General features: G+C 38.3%; 2 protein-coding genes across 3 annotated transcripts; both read right to left on the bottom strand.

Annotated features, from left to right (window-relative positions):
• Positions 1-340: 340 nt before the first annotated feature.
• rnf115b (ring finger protein 115b) lies at positions 341-6,309 on the bottom strand. Its single transcript, XM_088405128.1, has 9 exons — positions 6,073-6,309; positions 3,690-3,748; positions 3,564-3,621; positions 3,267-3,478; positions 2,342-2,410; positions 2,187-2,265; positions 1,668-1,761; positions 1,397-1,512; positions 341-710 (listed from the first exon to the last, which is right to left on the bottom strand). Exons 1-9 carry the CDS (start codon positions 6,151-6,153, stop codon positions 585-587), a joined length of 894 nt encoding a protein of 297 aa, XP_088261254.1. The 5' UTR covers positions 6,154-6,309; the 3' UTR covers positions 341-584.
• A 576-nt stretch (positions 6,310-6,885) lies between these two features.
• On the bottom strand, positions 6,886-11,551 carry scamp3 (secretory carrier membrane protein 3). 2 transcript variants are annotated; one of them, XM_088405598.1, is made up of 10 exons: positions 11,420-11,551; positions 11,199-11,235; positions 10,842-10,922; positions 9,667-9,789; positions 9,466-9,586; positions 9,193-9,321; positions 8,634-8,793; positions 8,163-8,264; positions 7,926-8,043; positions 6,886-7,629 (listed from the first exon to the last, which is right to left on the bottom strand). In XM_088405598.1, exons 2-10 carry the CDS (start codon positions 11,220-11,222, stop codon positions 7,480-7,482), a joined length of 1,008 nt encoding a protein of 335 aa, XP_088261724.1. In that variant the 5' UTR covers positions 11,223-11,235; positions 11,420-11,551; the 3' UTR covers positions 6,886-7,479. The 2 variants fall into 2 exon arrangements, with proteins under 2 accessions (XP_088261724.1, XP_088261723.1); XM_088405597.1 differs by having other exon boundaries at positions 11,199-11,530.
• Positions 11,552-13,146: the final 1,595 nt, after the last annotated feature.

Genomic DNA, 13,146 nt, shown 5'->3' with positions numbered 1-13,146 from the left:
AGTACCTGTCAACACAACGTCAAGTATCTCTTAGCCTAATCCATTAATAATTGTGCTGGAGATGGTCCATTCAAAGTAGAGCCCAGACCAGTCGATTAATGAAGTAGGCGTCTTTTTGAATAATTCATCAATCCAACTACAGTCTGAGAAAAACAATATCTTGTTTCAGGTTCTCCATTGCATCAGACTCCGTTCCATATTTTATACTACTTTGGTGGCACGTATTATTCAACTCAAAAATTGACCAAAAACCCCCTCAAAATGGCACATGTGTTCAACCATTAAAGGGGAAGTCAAGTCAATAATATTGTTTGAAGAATATTGCATGAAAAGATGAGCATCACAGTAATACGTTTTAATAATAAACACTGGAGTGTGATACTGATTCAGATCAAGTGGAGAAGTTGCCTTCATAACAGTCTGCACGTAAAAGTGTTGCTTCCTGGGAATTCTCTCAGCTGGCAACTCGGCGGTGACAAGTTCCGGACATTTAGTGGCCAAAACAATAATGAAGGCTAAAATGTGCAAATGAAGTGACAGTTCAAGCCGCAAGACGGTCGCCATAATGGAGAAGCTGCCATAACTCAGATGGCCTGCCTCCCTTCTCGGTCTGTCTTAATGGCGCGACCCTCTGGCGATTGAGACGGGCGCAGGAGGAGGCTGTTGTCAACGCCGTCGAGGCTTTTTCGGCACACTGGACACGTATCGTGCTGGACAAAGAAAAACAATCAGCATTGTGTGCTTGAACGACAATATTTTAAACCACGGTGCAAATATGAAGTAAAAAATGACATGTGGATGTAGAAAACACCCCAGAAAGCTAGTGTAAGTTTTCAGCTAGCTTTAATTGTGTATTTCCTAATGAAACTCAGCATCAAAGTAAACAGTCATTTTACATCTATCATGCAAGCCTACTTTTGTATGGAGGACTTGAGGGCTGCTAATTTATTTAGATGCAGTTGTAATATTTAATACTTAGGTATCTGGGATTATATTACATGGGGGGGTGGCACTTCTCCGGAGGCTGCCATGTTTGTTATGGCTAGGGATAATTGTAAATGCAGCACCTGCAGCACCTCCTGCTGTCTGTAATGAGAATCTGTCAAATCTTACGCAGTGTCCCTTTAAAAGTTTACAATTGGCTTGAGACAACTTTCCACTGAATGTATAAGCGTGATGAGTTACATTTAGAGCGGTAAATCATATTTCCAGTTATGTTGGTGAAAGTAATAAAAAAGTAATGCAATTGTAGTGAAATGCCTTACATTTCAAATACAGTAATATTGTAATGTAACTACTTTGAAATGACAGAAATAAGTCGTAAATAATGCATAACAGTTTTGAAGTAATTTGCCTAACACTGGTAAGGACTTCACACCTTCAAGACGATCCTTACCAGCTCCAGCCAAGGCACTATACATTCACTGTGGAAGTAATGGAGGCAGGGTAGCTTCCGGACAGATTCGCCCGATGAATACTCCTCCCGACAAATTGTACACTCAAGCCTGCAGTCTGTAAGAGAACAATAGAAAGTATGAGCCTACTGCGTAAATTGGTAAAAGAGGAGATGAGAAAGACAGGATTAAGCCGAATCAGTTCTTGTTGATCGTCATTAAGTAGATAAATTGAACCGAATAAAAATACAAGTTCCTTAATGCAATTCCCACCTGTTTGCTCTTGAGAAATGCAAACTGTTGGCAAGGATGAGATCATGTTCTTTTCGGCAGGAGGCGGACCCGTGTTCTCCAACTGTCCTAACAACTGCGATGACAACAGTAAATAGGGTTGTAATGACCAGATGATGTCGGGCAGCAAGATTTGGATCTTAACTTCATTTGCACGAACTCAGGGTTGCCATTTTGGTGGACATTGTCATTTCCTTAAAATATTGGCGAAGCAATCATTTAAAATGGTTTTAAGATTTATGGAATGCTATTTATTGGTTTAGTATCTTATTAAATCATTGATTGGATTTTCTGCACAAAATACTCCTAAAATGCTTTTACAAATGGAATTCCAAAGTTAAATAAATCAGACACAGGTTGTGCACCGCTGTCCAATATCCCATGACCTAATTAAAAGTGTTAAAAGCTTTAAAATATATTTCATCCATATTACAGAAGCTTGCTCTCAATGGTAATTAAGAGCTGCATTGCAAGTCCAAAGAAAAATTCATATAATCTGACCTCTGTGATGACCGTATCAAGGCCTCCTTGACCCCATGCATAATCTGCTGGGTTTGAGTGCAGTTGCAGCATGCTTGATCTGAGAAACAGAAAGTCAAAAGAACATTTGGTCAATTCTTGCAGGATGAAATCAGAGGATAAAAAAGGGGGATTACAATGCAGCTGGTGCAGCGCTGGGGTTTCCATTTGTTGTAAACAGGTCAGCCAAGAAGTGCTGTACAATCCTTGAGTAGGCAAAAACAGACAGTAAAAATGATTCCACCCATGTTTTTATGGATTTTTTTTTTTTTTTTGCGAGTGAACCAATTAAACGGCATGCAGCTGTTCAATACAGTGGCCCTGAAGTGCAAATCATAAAAGCAAATATTCAAAAAAGTAATTGCAACATAAAACACTCACAAAAACAGGCAAAAGAAAATTATAGCATCATCACATAAAATATCACCAAAAAAATAAAAACACAAAAGAAAATGACCTGCTAACAAAAAAGCTAAAGCAACAGACAACAAATGCAAATCAGGAATCACAAGTAAACACGAGTTTTTCATTTGCCATTACCTTTTTTGTTTGCTTAATTATTGGTTGTATTTGTTGTTGTGATTTACACTTCAGGGCTAGCATTATTCAAGCAAATAAATTCAACCAGAAAATGTACATATAGCAAAAACTTGTGAGCGATCATTGCAAATAATTCAATTAGCCCTTGTGCAGTATTTTGATTATTTTTGGGTCGTTTTCTTCCACATCAATCTCACAGTATTTTCGACAAGGGACTGCGTGCTCCTTGTTGTGCGATGATTGACATGCTGTCACCCTCAAGGTGAAATTTCAGCTCCTAAATGTCTTCCTTAAATATTTTCCCTTTGATATAAAAGTCAAAGCATTGGACAGAATACCGCACAAGGATGAAACTAATGTTGCCAAATTGCCCCACTTGTTATTCCCCTATTGCTGTTTTTATTGCCTAGTATTGTCTACTTTATTATTTACTCGATTGTGTGGAAGTCAGAATTTCAGGGTGTTTAGTAGCACCCGAATTAAGATGAGGTGGATTTTGTTATTTTGTAGCATCACACATACCCTTCCACTTGAGGCCTTTGTTCAGGTCGGGGTGACCTCTCCTCTCCAGGTTGGGGCAGAAATTGTAGCTCTCTGACTTCAGCATTGCCCGGTGTCAATAAAGGAAAATGACTTTGAGCGCTTAGCACCGTCTCGCTGTCATCCTGGTCTGACCCAGACAATGGCGGATGTGACAGCAGAGCGGAGCGCTCCATAAACAACAACTGCCATAACTTGAAGAGATACAGGAGAAAGAGTGTCAACGACATGGAATAATAGATCAATATTTGTATTGAAAGGCAATTAGCAAAGAATTACTTCTGAGAACAATGAGTTAGGGTCTTCACTGGTTTCTGATGTACTGTTCTCCAGAAGTCTGGATATAATAACAAAACAACTTCAGTAGAGAAGACTTCCAAAACCCAATCCCCAAAACTGCGATACCTGGAGTCATGTTCCACCTCCTCAATAAAGTCAGACTTGCACCTGGGGCAGACAAAATCCTTGAAAAGAAAAGAACATACAAAATTCCCCACAGGGATGTCAACATATCACCAAAATAGAAAAAAAAAACAAGTGGAGAACGACGCCACAGGCGCATACGTCACATTTTTTTAACAGTAGGAGAACAATATGACTGATTGTAGTTGGCAGTTGTGTAGAACAGTACTGCATCATGCATCAGACGTACTAGATGTATATACTTAATATTTTTGTCCACAATAGTTGTTCTTACGAGGTAAGAAAAAGGCAGAGATTTTGTGGCGATATTGAAACATAAACGGGGTAGCAACATACAAAATCATTGTGCCACACAAAGCTTGCTTACGATGATAAAGTGGAGGGTCAGGGAGGAGTTATACTGCCCTCTAACGGCCAAGTAACGCACATTCGAATCAAGTGAAATAGATTTCTTTACATTTAATTGTTATTGTTACACTAAATGGTTTTGTAAGTCCGAATACGATGGAGGGCTATTTTGGTTGATACTGTAAAAAGCACACTTTCTTCTGTTCATTCGGAGAGGAAGGGGCTGAACAGATATATGTATTTCAATTTTTAGAAGCGAAAGAACAAAATAATGTGCATTGTGTTTGACATGAGCGAGGTAGTACTTTTCTCCAGCCGCTTATCTTAACGTCACAAACATCATTTTCTGCAGGGACATTAATGCCCAGTACATTGAGCAAGCGATGATGCAGCAATGATGTCATGGCAATACCGGGAGATCATAACACTTTACTAAGTATCTAATCAAAGCGCGTTGATGTCATCTATCCGCCGTTAACAGCCCCCATGGGAGATATTCCATTTGCATGGCGTCTGGGGATTGCTGTGAATGCTAATAACTATAATTATAGTCCTCATTTCTCATATTAATGCAGCAGTTGGATTTGGCAGTAGCGTCAGTGTTCACTGGGTGAATTAGAAATTGTCTCAACACAAAACTAGACACTAAATGGGAACATTTCTTTTTCAATGACTTCTCCCTGACTACCTGCCCATGCAGCAAAAGATTTACGTTCGCAATAAAGTGCGCCAAACAGGGATTCTTGGGAGAAGATATACGGTCCAGCATGCAGTTTAGATGTAATGACCTTGTTTGTGTAGTTGTACTTGTAAGACTATGCTGTCCCATTGCGCAAGAAAGCAGGCTCAGTTAATGCTGCACTAATTCAAAACATTAGTGTAATGAGTGCAATGATTGATGAAATGTGATCAATTGTTGTGAAAATCTTTTATGTACGCCCAATAATGTATTTTTGTTCACATTGATGCCAGCAGCATTGTGTTAGTAGTAGTAGTTTCATCAATGAATTGGTTAAAAAAAAACGCTATTTAAAATTAAACATCTGCCCCTTTATTCAAATAACAGACTTTGTTTTGAATCGGCAGATCAGAATTTGCACAGAAAGGACTTCATTATGATGTTGTTATTGTATATAATAGTAAAGAACGATATTTATCATTTTTTGTCAATTAGCTGTCAATCTATTAATTGTTAGACCTACATTCTGCGTGTCTCTGCTCTGTGGGACTGAAATGAATAAATTCCAAAATTAGTCGATAATTACTGTATACTAATCGATTAATCAACAGTAGATCATTAGTTGCAGCCTTTTATCTGTCTATTTCCATCACCAAGCTACCCCGCAACAAATCAACACGACAATGTTACATATATTGCAGGACGACATAGTAATACTTTGATCATGGCCATTAAAAGAGCTAAAAGTTTCATAATAGTTTTTATTTCGGCTTTATATGTAATACATGTGACCATAATGTTAATGCAAGAGCGTCATGGTCTGTAAATATGCTATGAAGCGAGCGTCTATTGCGCAACAAATGCACCCCAACATACAAGTCTCCCCACTCCTTTTGCAGAAACCAAATCTTCAAACTTCTCAATCCGGCTTCAATCCAAATCCAGTTGTCGATTATTTTTTTTTACTTTATTTTCTTTTTGTCGGTTGCGACGTGTTTCAAATAGCATGTTGGTACCACACAAACAAGAACATTACTAGCCCCCTCCTCTGCAAACATGCAAGTAGAGACAACTGGACACCAGAGTCGCCCTCTAAATATGGACACACGTGTGAATCACCCGAGCAAGATTTTGATCTATTTACTCTTGTGCATGTGGGAAAAACAAGGCAAGCACGAAGTATAATCCTCAAATTGTAATACAGAGTGCTACATTCAAAGGTTAACTTTCCAAAGGAATAGTAACAGTACACTCCGATAAACATTAAGAGAAAGTGTGATGCATACCTTAAGTGTATTTGAATAAATGTTATTAGATCACCAATTCCGAATGACTTACCGGGAACCGTGGCTGCGTTTCACGCTTGCAGCAGTGACAGAAGAACCGTTGCTTGATTGTAGCTGCTGTCGCCTCGGCCATGTTCCCGTAGAGGCGCGCACACCCCCTGACGTGCAGATGTCCTTAAAAGTCACAAGTGCAAACAACGCAACGTACAACCATAACGTCACTTTATGTGTGACGTTGTCGTTTCCACATCAGACGTCTGCCCAGTGTCATTTCGGTTGACGCGTACAAATGATTTAAAATAAAAATGATCTTGTTTTGTCTTTATAGTTGACTGTGTGATGTTACATTTCAAAAGACAGAGAAAGAAACGGACAAAAATAAAAAAGTAAAAAGTTGGCAGAGGTCGTGGATGCAGTGCATCTAAAGTGCGACAGGTGGCGCCAAAGACATTTATACTACAGGAGCGTTGTTATTGTACCCGTCCATTTTCCCATGTACGTAGGTATAAACCTTGTTACGATCCAATTTCTCAAATAAAATAATGAGTGAATAAAACAGGTTTAATATCCATCCATATTATAGAACTTTTAGCAACTGTCTTGCATGACAACTGCTATTTCAGTGACTTCTACTTACACTTGATTTTGATGTATGTAAATACAGTATAGACCTGTACATTTGAGTGTTTGCTATATCTTATATTCTTTTATAGTTTTACTGGTAATTCTATTAAAAACAGTAAGTCAGAAATCCAGTGTCACACATTTCACCAACAAACTCCAAAATCGACCATGCGATTATAATATTTGATTAATTATATGTCCCATAACATCATTCAAAAACTGCAGTGGACTCAGATTTTTTTTGCATGTCACTAGATTTAATTTGGTATTAAAACAGACAAGTCATAACAAGATGCACCAACAGAACATACAACACAATTTCTTACAGTGTATGAGAATTTTTGGCAAAAATATAAATAGGCATTCTCTTATGGAATTGTTAGTTTTGTACAACAACTAGCATTTGTTTGAAATTTTTTAGCAGGAGTCATAAGCCACTTGACCTAAAATGATGGTTCCCGTGTTGTTAAAATGGGAAGCCATCCAGGATAGCGTCGCTAGATGGCAAATTTGGCACTCTTCGTCTTTAAAAGTTTCTTCCCTGTATTTTAACCTCCATATTAACATAGCGCCAACGGTGTGTACTAATCAACAATAATACTGTAGATGTCGACTTATCGAGCACTTCAAATCACCACTGATACGTACATTACATAACCCCGTAGTCTCATGCACTTGTTCGGCTTGCTCTGGGTAATTACAAAGACTCAGGTTCCCCATCCATTGAAATGTAATCACCAATGGGGAAAACGAACATCCGACTGAGCCTATATCAGACCCAAGGCGCCCTTCTTCTCTCAAACTTACCCACCCTCAACTATTGTGTCCCTCCTAATCATTGGGGTGCAGTGAAGGCCCCTTGAGCAGCGTTGGCAGCAGCGTTGGCAGCAGCTTGGCGAACAGCCTGATTGGACATGACTCCGGTGGCAAACTCAGCCTGGGCCTTCTGAAAACTGGCATCAGTCTGTCTGTAAAGACCATGGACCTGAACAAGGAAAGACTATGTTATCGCCTACATTTTCTTGGACATTAACAACCATTTCTTCATTTATTGCTCATTTTAAATTAGGTACCGTGCATAGTAGTCATGTACTTAACATTAGTCTTAACAGTAGTCTTAACATTGTGTGAAAAAGAATAGTAATGTAGAAAATAAAGCCAAAACGAAGTAAATTTGCAGTGGTGCCTTGATTTGGCAAAAAGGTGCATATAGCAAGTCATCAAAAAGTCGATCAAAATTGACATGTATATGTATACGTGTGTATATTCTTCAATGTTTACCTTCTTTAGCATGAACACCCCAATAGCAGCCTGGGCAGTGAAGAAGATGGCGTTGATCATCATGATCACACCAACGGCAACATTTTTTTTAAGAGCGGTCAAGCTCACGATCCATCCACTGAACGGTAACAAAAAAGATTTAGAGAAACGGTAAAAAAATGTCAGGAATAAACACTGAATATTTCACACGTTTTTTTAACTAAGAATATTCACCAACCATACTGCTTCAATCATTACCTGAAACCCCATCCAGGGATGCCAATGGTCATAATGACATACACAGCCACTTGGGCAAAGAAAACAAAGAAGAAAACAAAAAAGTTGAAGGAACTGTCACTCCTAGAGTAAACACAGAAAAAAAAAGTTTAATTTAGTTTTCTAATGTAAAGAGTGGAAAGACAACATTTGAACAATTCAGTAGCCGATGGATGGGTTGGTTGATGGATGGATAGATGGATGGATGGATAGATGGATGGATGGATGGATGGATGGATGGATGGATGTCTATTACTTGGGATGGGATAAGGCGCAAATTCTACGAGACAAGATGCCTCACGAGAATGTCCACGATTTGTTGCAAAAGTTGTGAAAAAACAAAACAAAACATGCCTTCAGAACAACGTAGTGTAGATTCACGACTCCTGGAGTTAAAGAGCCTATGAGTCAAGTACCCAAATGCAACGTTTCCCTTAAGATGGATGTAAGCACCTGAAGGCTTTGTATGCAGGCCGATACCAGCAGACAAAGGAGCATGGTGTGAAGAGAAGCGCCCACAAGATGGCAAGACCAAGACCCACACCGACTGAAGTGTCGATGCAGAACATGGCTAGTGAGGAGATCAAGTTGAAGAGCAACGTTCCGGTCCCAACTTTAGTTGACAACCACCAAAAAAAAAAAAAAGAAAGGCCAGACACAGAACAATATTGGTCAGTCAGTATATCGCACATTTTGCAACATTTTCGCTGCCATGTAAATTATCAAAAGGTAATGTGTTTAATGCTTTTCAATTCACCAGAGATTAGCAACAGTACGTGTCACTCTGCCGTCAAAAACAACCAAGTTGATTTTGAATTTGATGAAACTTAGTGTACTAAGATTAACCCGATAGTTCAAGAGATATAGAGAAAATGCTTCAAACATTTTTTGAACCGAGGTACTCAAATTACTTGCAGAACTCCTTTCAGCTCAATTTGAATTTTACATGACACATTACTGATTGCTACAAGAAACATGTAAACGAGTGGTATTAAAAAATATCATAACTCACACAACCAAAAGTAGTACATGGTCGTGACGATTCGCTGGAAGCGCTGGCTAATCTCCACATTGATGTCCTGGTAGAAGCAGGGACCAACGGGGCAAAACGAGGGTAAAGGAGGCCAATTATTCTGGCGGGCTGGAGGAGAGCACAAAGACGGACTGAACTTAGCTCCCAAATTCGAATTATTACTGCATTCTAGCCATAAAACATATATAAAAATTAAACAAATTAAGAATCAATAGGTGTATGAAACCTTCCTTGAACCCCTCCCTATCTTACTGGCTCCAGACCCCAAGCTGTGAGACTGCAGCTCACGCTCTCTCCTCTCCAGTTCCCGGGCTTTCCTTTCAAGCTCCTCTTGCTTTTTCATCAGCTCTGTAGTGGTGGCATTTACCGCAGTCTGGCAGAGAAAGGCCAACGGAAAAATATCGTCAAAGTATTTAAAGAGGTGCTTTAGGAAGAGGTGAGTGTCAATTCTACCTGGGAGCTGTGGGTGTTATAGGAGCCGTAGTTGCGGGGCTCAGTGGGTGTTGTCCGGCTGGGTGGGGTCTGTGCTGGCACAGATGGAGCAGAGGGAGAGCTGGCTTCATATGGAGGTGGAGGCTAAACATAGAAAAAAAATCCAAAAGGGTCATACTTTTGCTTATTTGAATTCAATCTCATAAGAAAGTTCACGTGGGGGATGCCTTGAAAAAAAATCAAAAGGTAAACTACAACAACTACAAACTCAGTATGCTGCTATAATAAGCTCTGCTTTTATTATGAATATTTTTGAACGCATACAGTTTAGTTATTTAACCTCTGCAAAACATGTCTGCCCATTTCCTGTCCGTTCCAGTGTTTGCTTATTCCAGCAGCTGACAGGAAGTAGGCACAGACCTACATGGTTTCTTAGCAACAACTGAATGCAAAAGTATCATATTATACATAATATTCTGAGAGACTAATGAACAGGTCTAATGACTTATGTTTGTACAGCTTTTCAGCAATGTGAAAGGACTGAACGATTATGAGGGCTGGATGTAAATCTTAATCACGCTAATGACACAATAACTACAGCTTCCAGTTACAGAAAAACAGATACCTAACTGTAGCCAATCCGCATTGCTTATCCAACAGATAAGACGGCTTCGTGGAGACTATGCCACAGATTTGGCGGTACAGTACTGTTCAATTGTTATATTTTACAGGAAAGTATTTGTATTAAAGCATCAAAGAAAACAGTTACATCAGTAAAATCAAGTATTTTTATTTTGTTCATTTACATTCATTCCAAGATTTTACTCAAGTGAATAACTGTTACAAGCTTCAGAGCAAATAGCTGTTGAAAAATGTGATTAATGCGATTGATTATGGAAAAAGTTGTGATCAATTTGATGTTAAATTTGAGGTGTGATTTTAGTTTGTTGTTAGGTGCTCTATCGTCATATTGAGCATTTATACATGTATGCAGCCTACATTGCTAAGTTTTATTTATACATTTGTATTTATAATATTTATTTTTATTCATCAATAAAGAAATCACTTGCAAACACTTAAAGAAAGCATCACTTTTTGAAATGAACAACCGAGATTAAAATTTCCATTTGTCAATATTAAACATCCATTTTTAGTCAGTTTGTAATCAAATAATTCATTAATCCTAATTGTCCTACCTCAACCGTGCCCTCAAATGGGTTGTAGAGATCCAAGGTGGCATAGCCGGTGTTGCTGCTGTGTTGGGTCACTGCTGGGTCCTGTCAAGCAAAAAAAAAAAAAAACAACAACAACAACAACATGCTTGATTTGTTTAGCAATAAACCAATCTGGCTAGCGTGCAGTCCTTGTGTGTTTATTGCTAATAGAAGCTACAAGTGGGCCTAAGCTTGAAGAGGAGTCACGAAAAGAAAGCACATGGTGTCACATGATGAGCATCAACACGCCAGTTATTACTTGCCACCCACTTTGGTGCCAAGTTTTTAAATCACAGAGTATAATGAATTAATTCGAGCTTTTTAATCAGCATCACTCACCTGGAATGGGTTGTGGTCGTCCATTGGCTCGGGAAAGCTGGTGTATTTCGACATTATGGCATAAAACAGAGAATAAACCTTACGTCAAGTGTCAACAACACTTGATGCTAATATGTCGGTACAGAAATGGAGTTAGCTTATTTCAAAGAAAATTATGCGGGCCATGCAGCTAGCTAGACTTTCATTAGCATCGCATTTTGAACGAAACGCCACACACGTACATAAACGGAGGATTTTCTTTCAGCCAGCCGAATGTATCCGCGAGTTTTTCCTACTGGAGTGCAGAATCGAGATAGAGCAGGAAGTGTGAGCCAAAGTCACGGTCATGTGATCACTGCGGCGCAAAAAAAAAAAAAAACTTGCAGGGGCGTGACCACGCTTCAAATTGAGAAGGTTCATTGGTGGATTTTATTGAGATTTAATTATTTGATGTGTGTTTGAATACGGTGTTGTTCATGCGTTTGTTATATGATATGGCTTTGTTTTTTTTCCTCTGTGGTTCTTAAAATGTTTCTTTTATATTTCAAATAGTAGCAAATATGCTTAAAGCATCCGCTATTCAAACAGTTTCAGCCAGTAAAAAATGTTGCTTTTTTTTTTATTCAAGTTAGTTTTTGTAATACACGTTCAAAATATAATAAAGGAAAATAATGAAAGAGAAAACAAAATAATACATAGCCAAAACAAAATAGAGTAAATAACAACAACAACAACAACAACAACAACAATAATAATAATAATAATAATAATAATAATAATAATAATAATAATAATAATAATAATAATAATAATAATAATAACAACAGGCCCGGGGTAACTAATTTGAGAACGTTCTCGTTTGGGCAAATATTGAAAACAAATACAGATCCAAGTACTGTACTGTACACGATTCGTCTCGAAGCGCTGTATTTGAAAATACATTCACCTTGACTATTTTTTTACAGTAGATGTCACTGTTGCGCCTTTTTGTGGATTAGAGAGCGCGAGAGGGGAGAGACAAAGAAATAACTAGACAAAAACAGACAAGAGCGACAGACAGAAACAGAGAAAACCGAAAACAGTGACAAACCAAGAAGCAGACAGACAGAAACAGAGAAAGACAAGAGCAAGACACAAACAGACAGACCGAGAGAGATAGACTGAAAGACAATGTGACCCTATATCAATCTCAAAAGGTGTCCAATTAAAAAAAATCAATAAATCAATAAATAAATCTCATTTTTAGTGAGCAACCATAACATTGGCCTTCATTAATGGGAAAAAGGTGTGTCTAATATTTGGAGAATTACGGTATTCCATCTTTAATTCCGTCTTTCATTTTAAAATGGCATAAAGGTGATTTATTTAGTTATTTCTATTATTTAGTTACATGGGATGGGTGAGGAACAAAAGCGCTCTTTGACAACTATACAGTTAAACGCTGAATTTCTGCAACAGCCTATTGATCTCATCAAATTAGATGTACCTGAAGGTAACTCGAATCCTTAACTTAACCAGTGGTTATTGCATAGTCATTGAAATCCATGCACTATTCCCCTACAAGTCACATGGTGTCACATGGGTAAGGGAAGTCATATGATTAGGGCATGTAGCTCATCCTGCAGTTACATCTCAAGCACAGATAATTGTAAATAATTATACTGTGTTTCAGTTTGCAACATTTTTGATTCCTCCGTATTTTTTTTATTTCTAATAGCTGTGCTTTCCATGGAAATACCAAACTGAAAGAAAAGATAGCTGGCGCCATGGACACACGATGAACGCTGACATTTTAAAAACACTTTTTCTCATTTAAATCTGTAATTAAGTATTGGTTTTCCAAGCAATCTGCAAATAATTTGGAGAAAAGACCCACCCTCGCATATTTAGGACGTGAAATCTAAGCAATCCAATACACTGGACTGCTTTACTTTTCGAAGGTTGCAAAACGTGAGCCAAGTAATCATTT

Source organism: Hippichthys cyanospilos, chromosome 21 (genome assembly GCF_059441005.1).
Source record: "Hippichthys cyanospilos isolate Australia breed blue-spotted pipefish chromosome 21, RoL_Hcya_1.0, whole genome shotgun sequence".
In the NCBI taxonomy this organism is placed as follows: domain Eukaryota; kingdom Metazoa; phylum Chordata; class Actinopteri; order Syngnathiformes; family Syngnathidae; genus Hippichthys; species Hippichthys cyanospilos.
This window is presented reverse-complemented; position numbering and strand designations above follow the sequence as displayed.

Coding starts and splice junctions, on each gene's coding strand:
- scamp3 (XM_088405597.1), bottom strand. CDS start 11,252: ATGTCGAAATACACCAGCTTTCCCGAGCCAATGGACGACCACAACCCA. Junction 9,790..10,841: donor CATTTGAGGGCACGGTTGAG/GTAGGACAATTA, acceptor TTCTATGTTTAG/CCTCCACCTCCATATGAAGC. Junction 9,322..9,465: donor CAGCTTGGGGTCTGGAGCCA/GTAAGATAGGGA, acceptor GCTCTCCTCCAG/CCCGCCAGAATAATTGGCCT.
- rnf115b (XM_088405128.1), bottom strand. CDS start 6,153: ATGGCCGAGGCGACAGCAGCTACAATCAAGCAACGGTTCTTCTGTCAC. Junction 3,479..3,563: donor CTAACTCATTGTTCTCAGAA/GTAATTCTTTGC, acceptor TATCTCTTCAAG/TTATGGCAGTTGTTGTTTAT. Junction 711..1,396: donor TAGTGCCTTGGCTGGAGCTG/GTAAGGATCGTC, acceptor TTCTTTGTCCAG/CACGATACGTGTCCAGTGTG.